The sequence below is a fragment of the Phoca vitulina genome, unplaced genomic scaffold, assembly GCF_004348235.1.
Source record: "Phoca vitulina isolate PV1807 unplaced genomic scaffold, GSC_HSeal_1.0 scaffold71, whole genome shotgun sequence".
NCBI classification, from domain to species: domain Eukaryota; kingdom Metazoa; phylum Chordata; class Mammalia; order Carnivora; family Phocidae; genus Phoca; species Phoca vitulina.
The window spans coordinates 9,211,484-9,233,157 of NW_022589774.1; the positions used below are offsets into that span (position 1 = coordinate 9,211,484).

At 39.0% G+C, this 21,674-nt stretch overlaps 1 protein-coding gene across 1 annotated transcript in view; it reads left to right on the forward strand.

The window, feature by feature from the left end:
* The first annotated feature begins 6,127 nt into the window (after window positions 1–6,127).
* The window catches only part of RGSL1 (regulator of G protein signaling like 1), a 90,157-nt gene continuing 74,610 nt past the window's right edge, over window positions 6,128–21,674 (forward strand). Inside the window, exons 1-3 of the mRNA XM_032393004.1 lie at window positions 6,128–6,140; window positions 9,108–9,190; window positions 12,694–12,768. Coding sequence (XP_032248895.1) covers window positions 6,128–6,140; window positions 9,108–9,190; window positions 12,694–12,768 — 171 coding nt within the window. The remainder of the gene's footprint in view (window positions 6,141–9,107; window positions 9,191–12,693; window positions 12,769–21,674) is intronic.

The window sequence follows — 21,674 nt, forward strand, 5'->3', positions numbered from 1 at the left end:
ATGTGTGTATCTCAAAAACAAAACCGTGTACAATGCCCTTTGAGCTGAAATGGCTACTGTTTTTTAGCAACTTTATAAAATAATCAAAATGTTCTTATTTAGCTCATCACATAATAGGTATGCAACAAATAATTGGTGAATGAGTAAATAAAGTATCTAGTACAGGTGTAACATAGATGAAATGTTGGTTTAATTCTGATCTGCGTTTTGATGGATAAGTAGGAGTTTGTTAGAGGAGTTCAGGGCAGAAATTTTGAGGTCTTATATGTTCCTATGCTCAGACACCAAAGCTCAGCAAACACAAGCTTAGCAGTGCAGTTCCAGGGACGGAATTTCATGGCCCAATGATACAGAGAAAACTACCAAGTTCCTGTCCCTTAGGGTGGGTGGCTAAGGAAGAACCACACAAAATTGTTTTATGAAAAGTTTAATAATTTACTTTTCAATTTGAAGGCAGAAGATTATTAATGGGCTCTTACTAATTGAAGGGGACTATTGTGCCAAAACAACAAAAATAATTGCAATTACTTGTATTGTAATCAACGTTCAATATATTAGGCATACACTTAATATACTAATTATTAAATTTTTAAAATTGACATATACAATTATTTATAAATGTAATATTATTTAAAATTGCTATCATTTGTTCATTATATTTCAATAAAATCATGCATTTGATAAATCAAATTTTCCTAAACAGATACCATTTCCAAATTTTGTTAGTTAAAATTCCTTAGTCATTTCATATTATGAAATTTAAAATTTAAATTTACCCAATCAACCAAAAGAAAGAAAATTACTGTTGCCAACTTCTTGAGGCTTCTCTGTCCAAAACTCAGAATTTTTAATACATATTTTAGGTCAAAGAGTATAGGATCAAGACTAACCCTTTGTATGATTATATCCATGAGGTTTTTTGGGGGTTTTTGTGGGTTTTTTGTTTGTTTGTTTGTTTTGTTTTGTTTTGTTTTTGCCTTTGGCCAAGACTTCACTAATCATCAGTCACAAAAGATTGTACTTCTTATAACTCAGTATCTTTCCTTAAAATGAATTGTTAGCTAAATAGGGTATCTTAGTGGAAGACTTCCAGTTTTTATTCTCTTTCTGTGTTACTGTAGATAATTGCACCAAGACCTATTATGTACCAATAGCATTTCGAACCCTTTATCTAGGATGAGACTGCACCTCCTTTGACTTTAAAACTTACGTGTATTGCATTGACCACCATTCTGAAGTCTTTGATTGAAATCTATTACATCAGCAAAGATGGCAACAGTTAGGAATAAGGTCTAAATTCTACATGCTGTATCTTTTCCTTAGGTAGCTAACAAGGAGCAGCAATGAACACAAAGTTCCGAATCAGAAAGCATAGTTTGCTTAGAAGTCTATTGTCTGTCGATATTATATCTAAAGCTTTTGTAAGTTAACAGTTGGACAATGACTCTATGTTACTTGCTTTGTCTCTCCCTCACCCTCTTTCAGTGTCCCCATCCCTCAATCACAGTTTTTAGGTCTTTATATTTGTGCAGGACTTCAAGCTTTCCATATTGCCTTCACATCCATTTCTCAGCTGAACTGAACAAACACTATCCAGCACCTACTACTGCTGGGCACTACAGGACGTGGAGTACCACTGCCTCTATGCCATTTCCTTTCAGCTGAGTTCATCCAATTCCTGATTGTTGTGATTTCTTTTCCTACTGTTAAAATAAGATGCCAGTTTGAGAGAACAGATTGCAAGGGGGCAGCTATTTCAATTTATTATCATCCAGCTTTCTATTTGTTTAACAACCTTTCTTAAGTCCCTTTCCAGATGACTCCATCCTCTCCAACCTTGTGACTTTTGAATCACTAAACTCAGCTTCCAAGGGTTTTGTAAACTAGTTAATATTATTTTGACAAGTAATATCTCCTGGACACTCTGTTCACTGAAAACATCAGCCTACAAGAGGCTTGAATTCCCTTTCTCTAAAGGGCTGTCAGGCACTTTGTTATCTTATTAAATAATTCTTCCATTTCTCTGGCTCTCTTCTCATAGGAAGTGAATATCCAGATGAAAGACCATAACCTCTATAAACCCTAGTAATTTAGCCAAAAGTTACTGAGAAGAGAGTCATTCAATGTCATACCCAAGAGAGGGTTAAAAGACTTGAAAAGTTCTAGGTTGGGAAGCATGTCATATCTAAAAAACCTTGTTGTCCCATAGAAGAGAAGAACTTTGGAAGTTGGAAGGAATGTTAATAATGAACCACCAAAAATATATCATTTACATTTGAAAAAGTTTTATACTTTCTTTAGTATATGTAAAGACCAAATACTCTTTTTTAAAGTGATTTTGATTTTTAAAGTGAAGAGATTCATTACATCTTGATGTTTTGTGTTCCAAGATGAGTTGGTAGCCTATCATATGACAATCAATTATCAACTACCTCATTTGTTAATCAGTATAATACACACACACACACACACACACACACACACACACATCTTAAAAGAGATCAGGATGAAGCCCTGGATGGTTTACTAATCTCATCTATTCCTTATCTTATCATGTTCTTTGGAAAAGAGCTATCACAACCTGGGCAAAACAAAACAAAACAAAACAAAAAAAACTTTCAGTCTCTTCCTAAAAGAATGGCATATATGACACTGATATATACCCACATTCCTTAACACAGTGTGCTTTCAGACTTGTCTTCAGTGAAGCTATGTGCAGGCATTCTCTACTGATCACTGATCCACCATCTTCCCCACAGCCCAGAGGTTAACTACTAGAGCCATTAACAACTTAAGGGAGTGTTGTCACTCCAACAATGGCAAGGACTAAAAGCCAACATCACCAATTACAGGCTTGAAATGCTTGATCCCTGACCCTTCAAGACCTTCTAGTTGCCGAAAGGAAAGGGAATCAGATATCTCCCAAACTTGTGTGATAATAAGAATCATCTGGGGTACTTGTACATTACCAGGTCCTTCCTCTGATAATTCTGATTTAGAAGGGCAGGGGTGGGGCTCAGGAATCCATATATTTTACAAGTGACCCAAGATGATTATTATTGTCCAGCAAATACAGGAAATTTTTGAATTAGATAGATTGGAGTTCACATCTCAGCTCTGATACTTAGTGGCTGTGTGTTGGGTCAGATCTACAATGCAATGATTTCCCAAAGCTCTGGGTGTCTCCTTTACCCCAATGTATCTTTACCCTGGAAATGGCAGCACATCTCTTTAGCAAAGATTAAGAAAGAGATTCACAGTAATTTCTTGCGAAAATATTGCAAAAGTTCTTCCTAAAGGGCAAAAATGCTTTCTTTTTACTTAAAACTCCTGTGTCTGACTCAGGACTGAAAACTGAATGAGAGACCCAATATTCCACTGTGATGGCTCATTTTTATACTAATTATAAATAGTGTCCTATTTATGTTAATTCATTCACTTCACAAATATTTATTGAGCACTTCCATGTGACAGAAACTGCACTAGTTTGGGATGCATCATTAAACAAAACAGCCAAAAATCCCTGCCATCACAGAGCTTATGTTCTGAAGTAGAATCCTAATGGCCTACCCACACATTTTTCCAAGGGATCCTATGATCAATAGCCATCACAAGGAATCTGTGGGTTAGATCATTCTGATACCCACATTGCCATAGCTGCTATTATGATACCCACATATATTTTTGTCATTGGTGGTAAGCACCACCTCCCATTTAAATCAAAGCTCATTTTCTTTTTTTCTTTTTAAGATTTTATTTGTCAGAGAGAGAGAGAGAGAGCACAAGCAGGGGAAGCAGAGGCAGAGGGAGAAGCAGGCTCCCCACTGAGTGTGGAGCCCATTGCAGGGCCTGATCCCAGGACTCTGGGATCATGACCTGAGCCAAAGACAGATGCTTAACCAACAGAGCCACCCAGGCGTCCCTCAAAGCTCATTTTCAAGTAGAGCATCTTCTTTCAGCATTTGTGGCCATTCACAGTGTGCCACTGCTGCTGGCACCCCACCATTGAGCATTGGTTTTCATAGCACCATCAAAAATAGTCTCTGACTGCCTCTCAGATTTTGAGTCATGCCTCTAAGATGAAAAGTTCTGGGTGGAGTGTAGGGCAGGTGTCATGTCCTTTCTGCCAGGGCAGAAAGATTCATCCAAATAGGACAAGTGGTCAGAAACTGAGTGACCAATACAAAACAGCAGAAAACCCTACTAAACATACTTTCTCCTGACCCCACTCAGTGTTCAGGACCCTCTTTGGGCTAATTTACAGGTATCCTAGGACAGTGCAAAGAAAGATCCAAATGTGGTAAATCAGACCCAAAGCCTGGACTACCCAAAAATGAGTTACCTATCCTTAAAGTGAACAAGATCTTAATCTTCAAACCCATTTAAGGCAATAAAAAAATGAGTAACAAAATCTAATTTCCATATTAAACTATTCTAAACATTTATCTTACCACAAGTTGTTCTCTGTGAGCAAACTTATGCTCCAACTTGCAACAAACATTTTAAACCTTGGTAAACTGGAAATATTCTAGAAAATTCTTCCTTCTCCTTTCTTTTCATTTATGATTGTTCTTCATTTCTAGGACCATTTCTATGTGGATAAAGTGTTCTGCTCTTTTCTTTGAATTGGTCATGATAGCGCATAAGCAGGCCTGGCCTAGTTTACAATTGAAAAACTTTATACCATCTTGAGAAAAGTTAAAATGGAAGACAAATCTTCCCCATATTGCTTCTTGCTTACTTCTGTCTTTTCTGGCATTATTGGTCTAGAAGAATGGGGGACTGATCAGGATTAGAAACTTTGGGGTCAAAATTGGTCACAGAAAATCTCCAGTTGTTGCCTATGCTATGATTTGATGAAAATGTTAAATGGCTTTGTTTCAATATTCTGGTAAATTATTAGATATACGGGATTACTTTTTCTAAGTATCTCCTTTCCATATAGATTTGGAGATACGGTTTACTTCTTTTGTAACATCTGCAGGAAAGAAAGTCTAATTAAACATGGAAGGATACACACAAGAAGTGTTAGGAGGAATGATACAGAAAAATAGATCATTGTGAGGAAGTCCAAGGGGCTTATTTTTAAGTCCATTCAAATGCATTTTTTATGTGAAAAGTAGGTATGATTTACTAGCATATTTGAAATAACATGGGTTCTTGCATCAAATGGGCAGACTAAAATCTGTGTTGTACTTACTATCTTTCAGTGAAAGGGAGGTAATAACCTCTATTTTGTGGGGCTAAGAATTGAATGAGAACAAAGTATAAATACCTAGCCTAGGTTTTACCTAATGGAAGATATTCAACGAATGTTTATTCTATTTCTTTTCAAAGCCAGTGGATTATGAAGTAACCCATAGCCAGAGGAGAAACTATCTGGGAAAGAGGAGACAGGGTGGAAAACACACTTGGATATTTGGTTGAATTTGCCAGCTTATCTGAAAGATAAGTCATTAAACATTCACTGAATACCTGTTAAATTTCTAGAAGGATATTAGATACAAAAGACACATTAGAAATAAATGAACAGATCTTTGCTTCCCTGAAGCATAGAATCAAGTTAAAGAGACAGAACTAAAACTCAGGATCTATAAGAAGAACCATGAGAGACGATGGACTCTGAAAAACAAACTGAGGGTTCTAGAGGGGAGGGGGTTGGGAGGATGGGTTAGCCTGGTGATGGGTATTGAGGAGGGCACGTTCTGCATGGAGCACTGGGTGTTATGCACAAACAATGAATCATGGAACACTATATCTAAAACTAATGATGTAATGTATGGGGATTAACATAACAATAAAAAAAATTAAAAAAAAAAAAAAAACTCAGGATCTATATAATTGGAAAACAATTTATAAAGAACTTATCAGTGCACACAAAATAGTATGGACTAAAAGCCTAAGTATAGGAAGAGTCTGGTACATTCCAGGAGATCCAGGAGATCAGGTAACAAAGACTTATCTTCAGACTGATGTGTACACCAAAGATAAATAGGCCACTTCCTGATAGAATCTGGAACCCCTTGGAAGGGATGTCACTGCGTGTTCACAAGGGGTGGAGTTCTGTTGACTGGGGGCTAAAATTCTGCCTCCTAATCAATCACAGTGGCAGGGAAAGCATGGCAACATGAGCAATGCTGGTGAGTATCTAAAAGGGATGTTTCGGAGGGTTTTAGCTCCTCCTACATAAGGCAAACCTCTCACCTGCCGGGTCTTAAACCACATGTGGCTTTTATGTTTTATGCCCTTTGTTTTCTTTTTCTCTTCTTCTCCTTTCCAACTCCCACCCCCACTTTATGCCACCTGATCTTTAAGAATAGGACAGAGCCCCATTCATAAAACAACAAGGCAACTAAGAAGGAGGAAGAAAAATGCAGATTGGGCTATCATGTGCCATGTCTCCTCCAGGGAGAGGGCTAGCATGAGGTTTGGGGTCAATGATTTCTTTTGTTCCCAAATCAGTATTTTTATTGTATGGAATGAATGTTGAAGGCCTGCCCAAATTATTAGGAAGTTTTGAGGCAGAACAGGTGATAATGGAAACACAGGAATGAAGACATAGTAGGTTAGGGAAAGGGAAGATGTGGAAAGCCTTGTTGCTATACCCCATTAAGACTGTCTTATTAATGGCAAATTCTGTCATAGTCAAGCCCCTTGTCACCAACAGTGTGTATAGCTATGGAACACAATCAATTGGGAAATTTCTGCAAACCCTACTTTCCTGCATTCAGATTGTCTCAATAATCTTATTTAAAAAATCCATGCCAGGCTCTATGAATGACAAACCAACAACTGAACAAAAGCTCAAAAGATCGAAGAACTCTTGAAAGAACAATTTGTTCAACTTTTATAGAATTTAGATATTATGTAAGCAATTTTAGTGCCTAGGGAAAGAAAGGTGAAAAGACAAAGTTCCTCATCTCAGAGAGCTCAGTCTATTGAGGAAGACAGATGATACATCAATGGAAGAAAACAGTGACTTGTTAATTATAATTATGGGAGATGTAAATAATGGTGCAGGGGAGTAGTGATTGATTTTACCATTGTGGTAGATTCTACCACGCTTGGTTCACCAAGAAGATCATATGTAAACCAGTTCTTGAGAGATGACTAGTGATGTGCAAAGGAGATGGGTTGAGAAGACATTTTAAGTGATGGGAATATGGGAACAAAGATATGGAGGTTGGAAGTGAGAGTGTATAGCATGTGCAGGAAAGAGCAATATCTTGGCTGGCAAACAGGAGGAAGCATGGTATGGTGCAGTAGGAGATGGTGCTGGCACACAACCCAAAAGTCAGATCTGGTGAAGCTTTAGATTCTGTAGGACAGTGAGTAGTCTTTGAAGGGCTTTAACAATAACAGCATTAGAAGACTATGGTGGCAGTGTGTGGAAAATGCTTGGAAAGGAAAGATAGACCATTAGGTGAGAGATGATAGGACCTTAAAAAAGACAGTGACTTAATGGATGGAGATGAGAGGATAGATTCCAGAGATATGTAGGAGAGACCACATAACATGGTCCTCCATTGCATATGGGAGTGTTTGAGAGGAAGAGAAAAAGAACAAGGGGGTAATCAAAGATGATTTTCAGGATTCTGATTTAGATGACTGGAAGAGGGTGGTTCTAGTGATTGAGACTGGGAATATAGGAAAAAGATTAGGTTAGGAAGCAAAATGATCAGATCGGCTTTGAAAATGTTGAGATAGAAGTGCTGGTAGATGTCCATGGAGAGATGTCCCATAGCTCATTTGGTATTTAGAACTAGAGCCAAGGAAAAGTATGGACTCAAAACATATGTTTTGGAATCATTCATGTGGAATATATGAAATAGATCAGGGAATGCTTCTAAAAAGAAGAGCAGTGGCATCTGTGTAGCAAAGGGCAAAAACTGACATCGGCTCTGTTACAATAGTGTTTGATTGTCTGGGTTCCTGTTTCTATTATACAAAGACAATAACTACCATCATCATGAAAAATGATGGAGGGGACTGTTTAGTTTTCTTAAATTATCGTAACTGCACTCTAGCAATTGTGAGTGGCACTTATTATTCTCACCAGACATTTAACTAGACTGAGAGATAGGACTGATATAGTATTTATGTTGCTCATTTTACAAGTCTTTCATTATAAACTTTTGGTCTGATAGAAAAATGCTGGGCATTGATGAAACAACTGGATTATTCACTAGTTGAATATTGTGCATTAAAGAGCATAGACAGTGAGTTAGAGCAAACTTTGAGGGGGCACCTAGTCCACCTATGGTCTCTATGCTTGGCTTCATGACATTCAACATTCATCTCCTCAGATTAAATTCTGCTACACAATGATCAACCCTAAAAGGAGTAATAAATACTTTGCATGACCAAATCAGTATTCAAAAAAGTTCTTTTTGGGCCCAAATCAACAAGTTGAAATTCAAATGGAATAAATGTAAATTCTTGCCCTTGGTTTCTGAAAAGTGACTGCATAAATAAAGGATAGTGGAGTTAATAGTATAATGTGAGAGCACCCAAAGCTAATCCCATTTTGGGCCACACTAATAGAACAAATAAATGGGCAAAGTTGTCTATGCTCTTCCCTGGGAAGCATGCAGAGTATTTGAGTTGTGGGTGCCACTCTAGCCAGAGAGGGAGGACCCAGGTAGAAAGGAGGCCATGTGAGGAATGGCTGAAGAATGGCTTAGTGACTGCCTAGCCAGAGGGGTTGGAGGTGGACAGAAGGTTGAGATGTTTTTATAAATATGGGAGCATCGACCCATTTAAGAGGACTTAGATGAATTCTGTTGAGCTTCAGAAGGCAGAATTTCTACAAATGGAAAGAAGATAAAAGAAGGCAGTTTACAGTAGGAAAATCTTCCTAATAATTTCATTTCTTCATAAATGGAATGGTAGCCCTGTAAGTCTGTGAGGTCCCCACAGCTGGGAGTGTTTAAGCAGAGTGATATTGCAGAGTGGTATTGCAGAGGGAAAAATCAAGATAGATGACCCTAAGGGTCATCAAATGCTGAGATTTGGCCATATGAAATAATCCATTCTATTGCTTCATTTTCTCATCCTGAATGCAACCCTAGTTCATGGGGTGCTTTTTTTTTTTTCTTCCCATATAGAGATAATCGGTTCTACAAATCTTATAATTCTGCTAGAGGATGAAATCTTTGCTGATTTTTTCAACACATTTCTTTCTCTTCCGGTAAGTATTCCCAGAATTAAATTCAAATGTTTCATCAACAGCCAAATAGTGAATCTCACAGAGCTGAGTACATTAAAAAAAGAAAATAAACTGCTACTAACTCAAAACTATTTAAATTTGAGGAAATAAATAGGAACCCGAATCTCCTTTAAAATCTCTAGGAGCTTCGCGTTACGGATAAATCCCAAATCCTCAGCTTCCTTGATTGCCCTTGCCTGTCCAGTTATTTCCCATCACACCCTCTGCTGGTACCCAGATCTGCAGTGACAGCAACTGTGCCCTCATGGAGTACACCTGGCATTCTCTCACCTCTGCACCACTTCTTGGCTGTGTTGTTAGTTTTTATAATTCCACCTACCAAAGTCTTTTTTTTAAGATTTTATTTATTTGAGAGAGAGAGGGAGAGCATGAGCGGGGGAGGGGCAGAGGGAGAAGAACAAGTAGACTTCCCGCTGGGCAGGGAGCCCCATGCTGGGCTTGATTCCAGGATCATGACCTGAGCTGAAGGCAGACGCTTAACTGACTGAGCCACCAGGCACCCCTCCACCTACCAAAGTCTTAACCATTTTTCAAATCTCTACTTAAATCCTGTTTTTGAGAAATTCTTATCTTCTCCTAATCAGAATTTATTTCTCCCTGCCTCTGTGCCCCTTGGCACTTTCCAACCCTCTTGTGTTATATGGGTGTTGTCTCTCCCACTTAATTGTGAGAATGTGAATTCCTGCAGGACAAGGACCTTGGATTATTTATTTTGCTCTATTCTTCTTACCAGGTGTTTGGAACCTAGCACTTTTTGAGCTGTTGCCTGAAACCAAACATGTATTTTCTTAACCTGTGCAACTAAAATCTCGAACATCAAAATATTCTTAGATCCAAACCTAGACTGATTCCATATCTTTTTTGGTTTAAGTTTCTGGTTATATCTTAAGGTTGGTGCCTTATAATTTGTGACTCAGTGTGTCCTTTTCCATGGAAAACTACCTATTAAAAGGTGAAATTCATGCAACTGGGGGAAGAACACTTTATACTACCTCACAAACATTTATTGGGTAGTTAGTTTGTGCCAGCCAGTGGGCTTGGTACTGGGGATGCAGATATTAATGATGCCATCCCTGTTCTCAAGGAATTCCCAGTCTAATGAGAGAAAGTAGTATTTAAGGTGAGTGCAAAAAGGGTTCCAGGTGACATGATAGGAGTGTTTAGAAGGCAGGAAGAGTATATAAGTGCATCAGAGCTGGAGAGGCCACTCCTACCTCATAGGTCAGGAAAGGCTTCAATGAATAGGTGATACAAGCCAAGTTTTTAAAGAAGACAACATATTTGACAATTGGCTGGGGAAGAAAATGAGAAAAATGTAGATAAAGAGGTAGGAGAAAAAGACGGGGGTGGGGGGAGGGGTTGAGTATTAAGAAGCAGAGGCCTTACAAACAGAATAGAGTAAGTAAAGGTACCAGGGAAAACAATCCTATGGTACTTGGGGAGAAACTCTATGCAACTAAGGCAGGCTGAAGAAAAAGTTGTGAGAGGCAGACATAGCAAGAGACAAAACTGCATAGATAGCCTCTGAGAGCATCATCCTGAAGGTACTAGAGAGCCATTGAAGGGCTTCAAGTAAAGAAGTAACATGATCAGACTTTCATTTGGGAAAATTATTTCTGCAGAAGTCTGACCACAGGTTGGGCTGTCAGGTGGATCATGGTGGAGGCAGGGAGACCAGTTAAGAGATTATTTCAGTGATGGGGGCCTAAAGGCAAGAGAATGAAGAGAATGGAACAAGTAAGGGAGATTTTTTTTTTACAAAGAAAAATATTGGATTTGTCACTGTTTGAATGTCGGGGAGAGGTGGTAACGAGGGGAGGAGTCAGGTGCCTGGGTGGAAGGTGGTATCACTGTCTTAATGAAAGGTTACAGAAGTAATCTTGAGGCATTTTCGTTAGTTAATTCATCAACACAATTCATGCAGCCTACAATAATGTTCTAGAAATGGTGAGAATGATGTGGGAAGTAGAATCCCAGCCAAGAATGTAAGAAAGTTTTGGCCATTTAGGCAGCTGTGGTCTATTTAGAGAGACAGTATTAGTTCATGTTGAATACCACTGTCAACTTATAAATTTTGACCATTTAATTTCTATAATCACCCTGTGAGATGGACACCATTCTCTTCTTACAGATGGATCTCAGAAATTAAATGACTTGACTAGGAACACATGGCAAGTCTGGGGAAGTTCTGGGATCTGACCAGGTTTTGAGGCTTTATACCTGGCATGTATATACCTGGCATCAGCCTCATGCCCTCTGTGGTACAAATGTCACATGGTGAAACTGCTTCCATGCACTACTCCCACATAATCTCATGACTACATAGCCCTACTATACATCTCATAAAGACAACTTCACATGCCGGGCAGGGCGTGTCATGTCAAACCCCGAGTGCCGAGCAGAGAGGGGTCACTAAGGACTGAGCCTCCTTCACAGGCTGATATTTGTAAGCAATCAGTACCATTGCCTTCCTTTTATATCTCATAGCCAAGGACAAAGGGGAGAAAAGGAGAGGGCCTCAGACTGACAAAATATGGGGCTGATAGTCTTGGGGAGATGGTCAGGCTGACATAATGTGCTAAAAGTGCAGCCAGGACTTGGGGCTTCAGCCCCTCTAGTTTATCACAAATGATGTGGGGATACTTTGAGACATGTTGGTGCCTATGGTGAGACTGCTAAGCTTACATACCTGTAAACATAGAAGCCCTTGCCCATTAGTCTCAAAGCTGGTTGCCTGGGTCACAGTCCCTTCTTCAGGACAGTAACATAGAATTATCTATCAATTTTGGACACTCTTAATGACCCCACTAAGTAATTTGTACCCCTAATCCTCATCCTTAGGTCCCTCTACTTTCTCCAGTTCAAGAGTTTAGGCAAATCCAAAACTGTTTCTCTTCATAAAAAGGCTTCTAGTCTGCTCTCTCTAAATCCATGCAGAAATGAATAATGCAGGGCGCCTGAGTGGCTCATCGGTTCAGTGTCTGACTCTTATTTTTGGCTCAGGTCATGATCTCAGGGTCCTGGAATCGAGCCCTGCATCAGGCTCTGCACTCACTGGGGAGTCTACTTGAGGATTCTGTTTCTCCCTCTACCCCTTCCCCCGCTCATGTTTTCTCTCTCTTTCTCTCCCAAATAAATAAATAAATCTTAAAAAAAAAAGAAATTAATAATTCAATGCAAAAGTAAATACCTTTTAATATCATGGGCTTTGGCCTTTATACACAGACAAGATAACTCCCAGGTTGGGACAGGGCAGACCCAAAAGATTGATGAATCTTGCAGTTTAGTCTATTTTGGGTGTTTTTCTGCAAGGCAAGTTGATTTAGGGGAATGAATTTAAGAGTTAATGTCACTTAAAATAGGAAATCAATGGAACCCCCTTCCCTTGTGGCTACCGTTGGAGTGTAACACATTTGTGAAGAGAAGCTCTACCTCTTTGGCTATTTCCTAGCTTTCTTTTGCAGGTCTTTGGTCAGACACCATTTTATACTGTTGAAAATTCACAGTGGAGCTTGTGGCCAGAAATACCTTATGACTTGGTAAGATTCTTGAATGGCAGAGCATTTGGGATGGGGAGAGAGGGAGCTAAATTTGAAGTGTAGATTGAGAGATGGAGAGATAAAAGGAAGAGGAGGCCCAGAGGGTGACTCTGGAAGAAACTATAAAGCAGGTAAGTAGGACCTTACAAACAGCATCAAGCCAAGTAGACATTTCTCCTTTTTGTGTTTTTACCACTTGGGCGACAATTGCTGGTAAATTATCTCCTGTATAATCTAGTCTATGGTCAGCAAATGATATCCATCTTTCATGTCACTATGATAATTGGGTAGCAAATGTTTGGAACACCATTTAGAACTCTGGAGCCGCACCTAATCAAGAAAAACTCTGAGAATTGATTGTCAATGTCTGCCATGGGTACAGGATAGGAAGTGGCAGCCCATTGGCCACATAGTGATTATTTGCATTATAAATTATAGCTAAGGTAAGGTGCTACTCTGCAATTCCTAATGACTACCCTACGATTCTCCTTCAGAAACATGCCTTTCTCCCAATCTTTTTATCTCTTTATATGTTTTCCTTGTCTACTGTCTTTCTCTTCTCCTTTTCCCCCTTCCTGTTCTCCTTTTCCACTACATACACCTTAGACTTACCAATGACTTCAGCATGCTGTACCAGTGGCAGGTGGGATCAGAAAGATCACTCTAAGCCATACTCACAACAAGATTTTGTTTTTCTATGAGACCTGGAGAGCTTAGAAAGACACTCCCCTCTGATTCCCTAGGAAAACCCCGAAACTTAAAATCTTTATTTTCTTGAAAGAGGAGAAATAACCACCAACACCACAGAAATACAAAGAATTATGAGAGACTACTATGAAAAATTATATGCCAAAAAATTGGACGACCCAGGAGAAATGGAAAAATTCATAGAAACATATAATTTCCAAAAATGAATCAGGTATAAATAGAAAATCTGAACAGAATAATTACTAGTAATAAAATTGAATTGGTGATGAGAAAATTTCCAACAAACCAAAGACCAGATGGATTCACAGGTGAATGCTACCAAATGTTTAAAGAAGAATTAATATCTATTCTCCTCAAACTATTCTAAAAAACAGAAGAAGGAAAGTTCCCAAATACCTTCTATAAAGCCAGCATTACCCTGATACCAAAACTAGACAAAGACACTACAAAAAGGGAGAACTACAGGCCAATATCTCTGATGAACATAAATGCAAAACTCCTCAACAAAATATTAGCAAACTGAAATCAGCAATACATTAAAAGGATCATTTACTATCATGAAGTGGGATTTATTTTGTGGATGAAAGGATGGTTCAGTGTTTGCAAATCAATCAACATGATATAACACATTAACAAAATGAAGGATAAAAATCATATGATAATCTTAATAGATGCAGAAAACACATTTGACAAAATTCAACATCCATTCATGATAAAAACTCTCAACGAAGCTGGTTTAAAAGGAACATACCTCAACATAATAAAGACCATATATGACAAACCCACAGCTAACATCATACTTGATGATGAAAAAATGAGAGCTTTTCCTCTAAGATCAGAAATAAGACAAGAATGTCCACTCTTACCACTTTTAGTTAACATAGTACTGGAAGTCCTAACCACAGCAATCAGATAAAAAAATAAAGGCATCCAATGGTTGGGAGCAAGATGGCAGAGGACTAGGAGACCTGGATTTCATCTGGTCCCAGGAATTCAGCTGGATAGGGATCAAACCATTCTGAACACCTACGAACTCAACAGGAGATCAAAGAAAAGAATAGCAAAAACTCTCTGAACAGAAAAGCGACCACTTTCTGGAAAGTAGGTCGTGCGGAGAAGTGAATCCGAGGCGATATTCGGGAGGATAGACGGCAGGGGAGGGGGCCTCCATCAGCAGCTTCTGGCAAGTGATAGAGCCGCGGAGCACAAAATTGGAACTTTTAGAAGTCAACTCCGCTGAGGGACGTCACTCCGGTGGCTAAGTGGGGGGTGGAACCCTCATGGGACAGTGTGGTCTCAGGACCCTCGGGGTCACAGGAAGCCCAGGGGTGCCTGAGTGCGGCAGAGCTCCCAGGTATCAGAGCAGGGAAGCCAGCTGCAGAGACGGAGCCAAGGAGCGGGCTCTGAGCTCAGGGTTGCCATAAACCATGATCCGCGGCACAGTCGGGCCACCGCTCCTCCAGCAGGGACCCAACAGGTGGCAGATCCGGGGAGACTCCCCTTCCTCCCCCAGGAGGAGCGGCGCGGGAGTGCACCGCAGGGATCTGCTGGGTTTGGAGACTCCACACCGAGTCGGGTGCCAGAGATAGAAACACTAGGTCACAGGCCAGGTGAGCATGGAGTGCAGCCAGAGACTGGGGAGATGGGAGTGACTGACTGCTTTTCTCTGGGGGTGCACTGAGGAGCGGGGCTCCAAGTTCTCGGCTCCTCCGGGGCGGAGATTGGGAGGCCGCCATTTTCACTCTCCGCCTCCAAAGCTGTACGGAAAGCTTGCAGGGAACAAAAGCTCCCAAGAGCAAACCCGAGCAGATTACTTAGCCCAGACTGGCAAGGGCGGGGCAATTCCGCCTCTGGCAAAGACGTTTGGGAACCATGGCAACAGGCCCCTCCCCCAGAAGATCAGCAAGAACAGCCAGCCAAGACCGAGTTTACCGATCAATGAGAATGGCAGAACTCCAGCACTAGGGGAATACTGCACATAGAATTCATGGCTTTTTTCCCATGATTCTTTAGTCCTTCAAAGTTATTTTTTTTAATTGTCTTTTTTTTTTTGAATTTTTTTTCCCTTTTTCAACCAACATCTTATCAATCCCTTTTTTAAAAAATATTTCTTATTTTTCATTTTTAGAGTCATATTTTATCCCTTCATAGTAGTTACCCTTATTTTTGGTGTATATATATAAGTTGTTCTCTCTTTAAAATTTTGGGATACAGTTTCTTCTAACAGATCAAAATATACCCTAAATCTCTAGTGTATGGCTTAGTTCTAGTCTCCTGCCTGATCACATTCTCTCTCTTTTTTTTTAAAATCCTCTTCTTTCTTTTTTCAACCAACTTCTTATCTTATCAATTCCTTTTATAAAATCTTTTATAATTTTCACCTTTACAGTCATATTCCATCCCTTCATCGTATTAACCCTTATTTTTGTACATATATAAGTTTTTCTTTCTTTAAAATTTAGGGACGGACTTTCTTCTAACACACCAAAATACACCCAAAATCTAGTGTGTGGCACTGATCTATGCACCAACCTGATCATATTTGATCATATTCTGGTTTTTTTTGCTTTGTTTTGTTTTTGTTTGTTTTTATCTTTTTCTTTTTCTTTTTCTTTTTTCTTTCTTTCCCTTTCTTTCCCCCAGTTTCAGGTCTTTTCTGATTTGTTTAGTGTATATTTTCTGGGGACATTGTTACCCTGTAAGCATTTTATTCTCTCATTCATCTATTCTCCTCTGGACAAAATGACAAGATGGAAAAAAACACCTCAACAAAAAGAACAAGAGGCAGTACTGACTGCCAGGGACCTAATCAACACCGACATTAATAAGATGTTGGAACTAGAGTTCAGAATGATGATTTTAAAGATACTAGCTGGGCTTGAAAAAAGCATGCAAGTTATTAGAGAAACTCTTTCTGGAGAAATAAAAGAACTAAAATCTAACCAAGTCGAAATCAAAAAGGCTATTAATGAGGTGCAATCAAAACTGGAGGCTCTAACTGCTAGGATAAATGAGGCAGAAGAGAGAATTAGTGATATACAAGAACAAATGATGGAAAATAAAGAAGCTGAAAAAATGAGAGATAAACAACTACTGGATCACGAGGGATTAGCGAATTCAAGAGATAAGCGATACCATAAGATGAAACAACATTAGAATAATTGGGATCCCAGAAGAATAAGAAAGCAAGAGAGGGGCAGAAAATATATTAGAGCAAATTATAGCAGAGAACTTCCCTAATTTGGGAAAGGAAACAGGCATCAAAATCCAGGAGGCACGGAGAACCCCTCTCAAAATCAATAAAAATAGGTCAACACCCTGACATCTAATAGTAAAACTTATGAGTCTCAGAGACAAAGAGAAAATCCTGAAAGCAGCTTGGGAGAAGAGATCTGCAACCTACAATGGTAGAAACATTAGATTGGCAACAGACCTGGCAGGCCAGAAAGGACTGGCATGATATATTCAGAGCACTAAATGAGAAAAATATGCAGCCAAGAATACTATATCCTGCTAGGCTGTCAATGAAAATAGAAGGAGAGATAAAAAGCTTCCAGGACAAACAAAAACTAAAGGAATTTGCAAACACAAAACCAGCCCTACAAGAAATCTTGAAAGGGGTCCTCTAAGCAAAGAGAGAGCCTAAAAGCAACATAGACCAGAAAGGAACACAGACAATATACAGTAACAGTCACCTTACAGGCAATACAATGGCACTAAATTCATATCTTTCAATAGTTACCCTGAATGTAAAGGGGCTAAATGCCCCAGTCAAAAGACACAGTATCACATTGGATAAAAAAACAAGACCCATCAGTATGCTGTTTGCAAGAGACTCATTTTAGACCCAAAGACATCCCCAGATTGAAAGTGAAGGGGTGGAAAACCATTTACCATGCCAATGGACACCAAAAGAAAGCTGGGGTGGCAATCCTTATATCAGACAAATTAGATTTTAAACCAAAGACTGTAATAAGAGATGAGGAAGGACACTATATCCTACTTAAAGGGTCTCTCCAACAAGAAGATATAACAATTGTAAATATCTATGCCCCTAACATGGGAGCAGCCAATTATACAAGCCAATTCATAACAAAAGCAAAGAAACACATCGACAACAGTACAATAATAGTGGGGGACTTTAACACCCCCCTCACTGAAATGGGCAGATCATCTAAGCAAAAGATCAACAAGAAATAAAGACTTTAAATGACACACTGGACCAAATGGACTTCATAGATATATTCAGAATATTCCATCCCAAAGCAACAGAATACACATTCTTCTCTAGTGCCCATGGAACATTCTCCAGAATAGATCACATCCTAGGTCACAAATCAGGTCTCAACCAGTACCAAAATATTGGGATCATTCCCTGCCTATTTTCAGACCACAATGCTTTGAAACTAGAACTCAATCACAAGAGGAAAGTCAGAAAGAACTCAAATACATGGAGGCTAAAGAGCATCCTACTAAAGAATGAATGGGTCAACCAGGAAATTAAAGAAGAATTTAAAAAATTCACGGAACAAATGAAAATGAAAACTGTTCAAAATCTTTGAGACACAGCAAAGGCAGTCCTAAGAGGAAAGTATATAGCAATACAAGCCTTTCTCAAGAAACAAGAAAGGTCTCAAATACACAACCTAACCCTACACCTAAAGGAGCTGTAGAAAGAACAGCAAGTAAAGCCTAAACCCAGCAGGAGAAGACAAATAATAAAGATCAGAGCAGAAATCAATGAAATAGAAACCAAAAGAACAGTAGAACAGATCAACGAAACTAGGAGCTGGTTCTTTGAAAGAATTAACAAGATTGATAAACCCCTGGCCAGACTTATCAAAAAGAAAAGAGAAATGACCCAAATCAACAAAATCATGAATGAAAGAGGAGAGATCACAACCAACACCAAAGAAATACAAACAATTATAAGAACATATTATGTGCAACTATATGCCAGCAAATTAGATAATCTGGAAGAAATGGATGCATTCCTGGAGATGTATCAACTACCAAAACTGAACCAGGAAGAAATAGAAAACTTGAACAGACCTATAACCACTAAGGAAATTGAAGCAGTAACCAAAAATCTTCCAACAAACAAAAGCCCGGGGCCAGATGGCTTCCCAGGGGAGTTCTACCAAACATTTAAAGAAGAATTAATACTTATTCTTCTGAAACTCTTCCAAAAAATAGAAATGGAAGGAAAACTTTCAAACTCATTTTATGAGGCCACCATTACCTTGATCTCCAAACCAAAGACCCCCTCAAAAAGGAGAATTACAGACCAATATCCTTGATGAAAATGGATGCAAAAATTCTCACCAAAATACTAGCCAATGGGATACAACAGTACATTAAAAGGATTATTCACCACAACTAAGTGGGATTTATCCCTGGGCTGCAAGGTTGGTTCAACATCTGCAAATCAATCAAAGTGATACAATACATTTATAAAAGAAAGAACAAGAACCATATGATCCTCTCAATAGATGCAGAAAAAGCATTTGACAAAGTACAGCATCCTTTCTTGATCAAAACTCTTCAGAGTATAGGGATAGCAGGTACGTACCTTAATATCATAAAAGCCATCTATGAAAAACCCACAGTGAATATCATTCTCATTGGGGAAAAACTGAGAGCTTTCCCCCTAAGATCAGGAATACGGCAGGGATGTCCACTATCACCACTGCTATTCAACATAGTACTAGAAGTCCTAGCCACAGCAATCAGACAACAAAAAGAAATAAAAGGCATCCAAATCAGCAAAGAAGAAGTCAAACTCTCACTCTTTGCAGATGATACAATACTTTATGTGGAAAATCCAAAAGACTCCACCCCAAAACTGCTACAACTCATACAGGAATTCAGTAAAGTGGCAGGATATAAAATCAATGCACAGAAGTCAGTGGCATTCCTATACACCAACAACAAGAAAGAAGAAAGAGAAATTAAGGAGTCGATCCCATTTACAATTGCACCCAAAACCATAAGATACCTAGGAATAAATCTAACCAAAGAGGCAAAGAATCTGTACTCAGAAAACTGTAAAATACTCATGAAAGAAATTGAGGAAGACACAAAGAAATGGAAAAATATTCCATGTTCATGGATTAGAAGAACAAATATTGTGAAGATGTCAATGCTACCTAGAGCAATCTACACATTCAATGCAATCCCTATCAAAATACCATCCACTTTTTTCAAAGAAATGGAACAAATAATCCTAAAATTTGTTTGGAACCAGAAAAGACCCCGAATAGCCAGAGGAATGTTGAAAAAGAAAAGGAAAGCTGGCGGCATCACAATTCCAGACTTCAAGCTCTATTACAAAGCTGTCATCATTGAGACAGTATGGTACTGGCACAAAAACAGACACATAGATCAATGGAACAGACCAGAGAGCCCAGAAATGGACCCTCAACTCTATGGTCAACTAATCTTTGACAAAGCAGGAAAAAATGTCCAATGGAAAAAAGACAGTCTCTTCAACAAATGGTGTTGGGAAAATTGGACAGCCACATGCAGAAGAATGAAACTGGACCATTTCCTTACACCACACACAAAAATAGACTCAAAATGATTGAAAGACCTCAGTGTGAGACAGGAGTCCATCAAAATCCTAAAGGAGAACACAGGCAGCAACCTCTTCGACCTCAGCCGCAGCAACTTCTTCCTAGAAACATTGCCAAAGGTGAGGGAAGCAAGGGCAAAAATGAACTATTGGGACCTCATCAAGATAAAAAGCTTTTGCACAGCAAAAGAAACAGTCAACAAAACCAAAAGACTACTGACAGAATGGGAGAAGATATTTGCAAATGACATATCAGATAAAGGGCTCCTATCCAAAATCTATAAAGAACTTCTTAAACTCAACACCCAAAGAATAAATGATCCAATCAAGAAATGGGCAGAAGACATGAACAGACATTTTTGCAAAGAAGACATCCAAATAGCCAACAGACACATGAAAAAGTGCTCAGCATCGCTCAGCATCAGGGAAATCCAAATCAAAACTTCAATGAGATATCACCTCACACCAGTCAGAATGGCTAAAAATAACAAGCCAGGAAATGACAGATGTTGGCGGGGATGCGGAGAAAGGGGAACCCTCCTACACTGTTGGTGGGAATGCAAGCTGGTGCAGCCACTCTGGAAAACAGTATGGAGGTTCCTCAAAAAGTTGAAGATAGAGCTACCATATGATCCAGGAATTGCACTACTGGGTATTTACCCCAAAGATACAAATGCAGGGATCCAAAGGGGTACGTGCACCCTGATGTTTATAGCAGCAATGTCCACAATAGCCAAACTATGGAAAGAGCCAAGATGTCCATTGACAGATGAATGGATAAAGAAGAAGTGGTATATATATACAATGGAATATTATGCAGCCATCAAAAGGAATGAAATCTTGCCATTTGCAATGACATGGATGGAACTGGAGGATGTTATGCTGAGCGAAATAAGTCAATCAGAGAAAGACTTGTATCATATCACTTCACTGATATGAGGAATTCTTAATCTCAGGAAACAAACTGAGGGTTGCTGGAGTGGTGGGGAGTGGGAGGGATGGGGTGGCTGGGTGATAGACATTGGGGAGGGTATGTGCTATGGTGAGCACTGTGAATTGTGTAAGAATGTTGAATCACAGATCTGTACCTCTGAAACAAATAACACATTATATGTTAAAAAAAAAAAAGAAGATAGCAGAAGGGGAAGAATGAAGGGGGGGAAATCGGAGGGAGAGATGAACCATGAGAGACTATGGACTCTGAAAAACAAACTGAGGGGAGGGGGTTGGGGGGATGGGTGAGCCTAGTGATGGGTATTAAAGAGGGCGTGTTCTGCATGGAGCACTGGGTGTTATACACAAACAATGAATCATGGAACACTACATCAAAAACTAATGATGTAATGTATGGTGATTAACATAACATAATAATAATAAAAATAAATAATAGATTACTGGTTGGAGTGGAAAAAAGTGATAAAAGGCATCCAATTTGGTAAGGAAGAAGTAAAACTGTCACTATTTGCAGATGACATGATACATATGAAGCCCTAAATACTCCATCAAAAAAATGTTAGAAGTATTAAATGGATTTTGTAAAGTTGTAGGATACAAAATTAATAAACAGAAATCTGTTGTGTTTCTATATACTACTAATGAAATATCAGAAAGAGAAATTAAGAAA